We start from the raw sequence: 5,886 nt of genomic DNA on the forward strand, positions 1-5,886 counted from the left end.
TTTTTTTTTTTTTTTTTGATTACTCAAACCTCATGCTGTTCCACCAACTGTGTAGCTTCAGTTATTCTGATCCTTCAGCCTTCAATAATGTATCCTACTTTTTGGACCATACTGGACTCCCCCAGGATCTTTCATTTCCATGTGGGATGCACACCATATTACCCAGTGTTGTGGTTTTTTTTTAAGTTACTGTATACTTCATGAGACTGTTCCTCAAAACAGTGAAGGAGGGTTTTAAACAGCCTGGGGAACAAGCAAAGTAAAAGCAGATACCAACTGATATATATCAAATACACAGAACACTTACAGCTCTGGAGTTAATGACAGACCCCAAGTCAGGTGCCTGATATATCACTCCAGCAATAATATAGTAGTCAGCCAATGGAATAACTGTGGAGAGAAAAAATAGGCAGGATCAAGTTACAAGCTCTGACTGAAGACTCTCTAGTTGTTGCTGAATTTCAGCAGTAGCAGCAGAAATAGCAATATTCAACTCATCACCAAATTTTCTTTTTAACCTTTTTCTTCAAGGTACTTTATCTGCACCTTAGCCATAAACTGGTAAGGGGAAAAAAAACCTCAAATCTGCTTTGCAGATAGAAAAGCATCAGCTTTAAGTCCTGTCCCACCGTAAACAACTAATTGACCTTAGAAGAGTTGGGGTTTTCAGAGCTACACGAGAAGACTCAAGTGAACTGCACTGGAAGTAGTTCCACTTGCCTTTGGTACCAGTACAAACCCACAACGTAAGATGACATTCTTCTGGCCTCAGCCTTCTCCAACTTGCGCAGTCCTCTTAGCGAGATTTCCCAGACCCAATGGCAGCTAAGCCCACACAGAGCACACCTTTCTAAATTAATAACATTCTGTCAAAAAAAGACTTCTTCCTTCCAAAGGCATTTGCTAAATCAGATTCGGAACCTCTACTCACCCATCAAAAATTCTTGTTCATCAGAGGTGCAGCGCAGAGGAACATCTCAACAGCCTTGATAATACTCTGTCCAACATTCTTCAACTGGGAAACTACAGCAATGCTATCAGCTTCCCATTCCTAAGGATCCTACCTGCACACACATTTGTTCAGCTCCTCCGTCTGCATTAACAGATTCTGTCTGAACCTTTTTACCGACAGGACGCAATTCAGCCAGTAATTGCATCTTATAAAGCCTGAACACCCGCCTAAATTAACAAACCAAGACAGCTGGGCGCATATTACAGCAAAAAAACAGCACTGCTAGACAAGGCAAGGCCTTGTACAAGACCAAAATGCAGTTGCAGAGCCTAAGTTACTAAAAAAAAAAGTTAGTAACTAACTAGCATTAACCTTGCCTTTCTTTTCTATAGAACTTACTCTCAAACAACCTGAATTATTTTGCACATACATGCAGGAAACACAGAAGACAGTCCACTAATTATTGAAATGTGGCTACTTTTTTAATCACAGATGAACAAACAAATTTAAGGTCAAAAAGAAATAATGATGCCAGTTGCATGCAAATGTAAAAAGCTAAGCTATTTCATTTAAAACTTGGAAAGGTCATCATTGGCACTGTAAGAAGGAATGGTGGTGTTGTCAAGATTCCCTCACAATTCCAGAACAGCCAGTTCTCGGAGGAATAGCCAAAACACCAAGGCAAGCATATCATTAGCCTTATATGCAAATAATTAAAATGAAAACACCTGCATAGCCTAACAGCTAAATACGACATGGCATGAACGCCATTACTGATTTCCCATGGCAAACTATACCACAGGGCAGCACTTTTTCCATGCACCCTTCACGTTTCACCACAAGATGGCAATCCCTGCTATCAGCACACTGAAGGTCACTGCTAGACAAAATATCTCCAGCCCACCGCAAAGCCTCAGACCCTTTTACTGAGATTTAAGGTAAAGACAGAAAAGGAGAACCAGAAGTGCTTAAACACAAATTAGGAACAGATGAAAGCGACTAACTGATCACCCTTCTCAACAGTGAGAAGAACCGACCGACCTTACCTTGTGATGGAGATTGCCTCTGCTGCTTTCGGATAATGAAGAGAATGGGCTCTTGAGCATGAAGGAGGATGTACTCCACTCCAACCATCTGGCTGAAAAAGTAGCAACCAGAGTAAGTATCTTCCTCAAAGTAAAATCTGCAGGACACGAAGAGCTACCAAAGGGCTTGGCAGTAAAGGGATGAAGTTCTCATGCTTTGGAAGCTCGTCTGTATAGCGTGCAGTAACAGATGCCATAGGATTTCCTGCACTAGCTATCTAAACCTAGCTGCGTACGCAAAGGGAGTTTACAACAACGTGATGCAGCATCTAAGTGGAACGTGTTAGCAAACAAATAAATAGCAAGAAAGATAACTATCACCACCGAGATGTCGTTTAAACCCACAAACAAAGGACCACGGTATGACGTGACCACCTGTGTGTCTGATGTGAAAGCCCCTCTGCTACCACATCCGAGCACAAGCGACTTTACCAGTGAACTTTCAGCTCAGCCTGCACACTCCCCATCCTACTGCGGAGTCTTTAAATAGTCCTCAAACACCTCACTTGTGCTCAGTGTAGCAGATGGAGAACTGCAAAGAAAGTTAACTTGCGCATGCTGCAATCTCATTACACAACCATCTGTGATCAGTTTATTTACAACGCTCACGACTTTTATTATCCATACTAAAAAGCCAGCTCTTTGGAGGAATCATGTACTAGTTTTGGCACACAACCAGCAGGATATTGAAACACAAACTGTTTATGAGCTCAAAGTATCCCCTAACATAAACCCCATTCACCACAGAAAAACATTTAACTACATTTACCATTAGTTGGGTTCTGTTGAGCTGAGAGGATGAGAGAAGACAGCTTTTCTAAATTCAGAGAAATATCTAATTTACTGGTATTTCAGGATATACACAGAATGCCTAACACCTCCCTGAAATGGCATCAGAGGAAGTAGAAGCCACCTGAATACAAAAAAGAAGCTGGGCTCCCAGCAAGCGGTGGGACTAAAAAGCACAGAACAGAAGGATGTTTCCAGCACGCTTCTCTGCAACCATCAAAGCCTCTGCGTGGAGGGACAAAGGACACTGCACAGGTAGCAGTTCCAAACCACAGCTTACTTCAAATGGTCCAAGGTCATCCGCTGCATTTTGACGACTTCGTTGTTACATGTTCGGTCATAGAATGGGTTACTTCGCTCTGAGAAGTAGTCCAACACGCTCCCATTGTTTAATATTGGAATCCAGGAGCTGTCAACCCAGGAAATTCCCAAGAGGTTATCTGGGAAAAGAAATCGACACTGAGTACAAAAGTGGCCAGAAACACTGCAATTACCTCCGAAAGTGAATTGCCACCAGTTCATGTTGCCCAGAGAAGCTGTGGATGTCCTATCCCTGGGAGTGTTCAAGGCCAGGCTGGATGAGGCTTTGAGCAACCTGGTCTAGTGGAAGGTGTCCCTGCCCATGGCAGGGCGGTTGGAACTAGATGGTCTTTAAGGTCCCCTCCAACCCAAACCGTTCTGTGATTCTATGATTAGATAAGAGGAAGGAGGTGGAATACAGCCTCACACAAACCAGTTCCAGTTAAAAACGTGCTTCACAGAGTTCAAATAATAATTGATATCCTTTAACCTTCTGCAGTTCTGTTGTAGGTCCAGAACAGAAATACAGTTTTCTTATTACTGCATTCTTCTTTCCCTGACCACCAGCTGCTGGCATACCTTTATGTCTCAGGAACGCGAGCAAGGTCTCACGTGTGTGTGCTTGGTGGGAGTTAATTAGCTCTGATACTACGTATCACATCATCACACTACATCTACTCAGCAGTATTCTATACAGCTTGTTTTATGAACCACAGCATTAGCTGAGTAGAAGGACAATCCAAAGCCCGGTTCCTTTTGAAACCTAGGTCACCAGTAAGTTGATTCTTACTCACCAGTTACTTATACTAAGTTAAAAACAGTTACAAGGCAGAAGGGCAGGGTGATACACCTCACACTAAATCTGAGCCCGGTTATGTTTAAAACAGTTTACTTCTTACAAAAAGAGTTTCCAAGCTGTAAACTATGATGCTGAAAAATGGGTAAAACACTAGAGACCTATTAATTAAACCCAGAGTCTCTGTTTGGTAAAGCCAATGAGTAAAACAGTGGCATTGGTAAAGACTTCTAAGATGTTCTGTTATTAAAATGCGTATCACTACGTCACAGCAGCTGACACTGTTATGTTTCAAAGTCTATTATTATTATGGATTTCAACCACATTAAAAAACAAAACAATACCCAAAACAATCAGCAGACGTGAAGATGCTATCTTTGGGCAGATGTTACAAAACAATACCCCGAAACAGCAGACGCGAAGATGCTATCTTTGGGCAGATGTTTCCCAGTAGTTCTGAACAAGAGATTCCTGACCCCACAATTAACCTGCCAAACTGCCTGCAGCAAATTACTTATTCCATAACTCAGTGGATGTTACAGAAATCTAACCAGAGAGTATTAACAATTACATTTTTTTAAAAAGCAAGCTTTTAAAATGAAACATACTCTACAACCTGCAAATCATTATATGCTGGTTAGGTTCCTGCAGATTTGGGACATTTGAATTAAAATCCTTGTATTTTATTATCACACTACAGCAAAATGATGCTCCTCAAGCAGACCGCAGAAAACAGGATCAGCAACTGGTTCCACAGCCAACAAATGCGCTAACACTGAAGATCCATGAGGCATCTTGACCAGCACCCTGAAGTTCATCCATTTTAAACTGCAGCCGCAGCAAACGTAATTTCCAGGACACGAGAAAGCAGGAAACAAAGACATGCATTCTTTAGAATTAAGAAACGTAAAGTGATGAGAGGTGATTGAAGACTGAATGAAGAACTAAAATTCCCTTTGTTCACGCATTATATACATACCCAGAACTCCCACTTATCATTCCACTGTCAATATTATACTTCTGTGACAACTGCATTCTCAAGGATGACTGGATCCATTCCAAAAATGTCAGCTCATATACTATTAGCAGATTCCCCGAGGAATGGTCAATAAGGTAATACTAACTGCCCAGCAAATCAGGAAACACGCAGCACAGTCACCCGTAAATCATTCTACCTCATTAATCTCAGACTGCCGGCCTAAGGATTCTAGAGGCACTGATGTTATTTCAGACAGATCATTCCCTCTCCTCACTATCGAAAAGGAAGCCTCAGAAACACAGCACTGAGATCCATTACAGAGCACTTAAGTTGTCGTAGCACTGGCTATCCTAAAAGCCTTTCCAAACCAAAAGACAAGCTTTCCTTCCCAACAAAACTAAAAACCTTAAGGGCTTGCATTCTTGCCATAATGAAGTCTCACATTACGTTTCAAATACAAACTTTTCTTGCTTGTATGATTAACAATAGCTACATTTGTCAAGAGGAATGCCAGGCGAGCTTCATATATATACAGCACTATAATGCTGAATATAGACTGATAAATGCATCCTAAAATGAAAAAGTTGGGCTCTAAGGCTCTATTATCCATGGCTGCTTAGTGCCAACATCTGTAATTGCCTTTATAACTAGCAAGATTGTTCTCTTAAACTATTCTTGGACAAAAGGTGAGGAAGAACAAAACCAACCACGAACCTGACATGCCTGTTATGCCCACTAATAAGGGAGTACTTCTGTTTATTTTGGGTATGAGAAAGAAATTCCCACTTCTCTGTTCCTTTCAAAAGCAGGACACCCTGTTCAAAGCATTTTTTGTGGAATTTGCATCACAGAAGCAAGAGTAAAGCGTTGTGACAATACTGGGAATTGTCAGTGTCAAGACAATTTGGGAGACAAGCCAGCCAACCCTGGCAAAATATAAGAGGAGAGCAATTCACACAGTGTTCTGTACCTGGCCTTGCCAGTT

The 5,886-nt window shown here is 41.5% G+C and overlaps 1 protein-coding gene across 1 annotated transcript; it reads right to left on the reverse strand.

Annotated features, from left to right (window-relative positions):
* Window positions 1–307: 307 nt before the first annotated feature.
* Window positions 308–3,348, reverse strand: LOC104504763 (mediator of RNA polymerase II transcription subunit 6-like; the record flags this gene model as incomplete). Its single annotated transcript, XM_010151274.1, has 4 exons — window positions 3,321–3,348; window positions 3,107–3,266; window positions 1,999–2,090; window positions 308–390 (listed from the first exon to the last, which is right to left on the reverse strand). Coding segments are annotated over exons 1-4 (363 nt in total), but the record flags the coding sequence as incomplete, so codon positions are not given.
* Between the last annotated feature and the right edge of the window lie 2,538 nt (window positions 3,349–5,886).

Source organism: Eurypyga helias, unplaced genomic scaffold (assembly GCF_000690775.1).
Source record: "Eurypyga helias isolate BGI_N326 unplaced genomic scaffold, ASM69077v1 scaffold50284, whole genome shotgun sequence".
Classification (NCBI taxonomy): Eukaryota; Metazoa; Chordata; class Aves; order Eurypygiformes; family Eurypygidae; genus Eurypyga; species Eurypyga helias.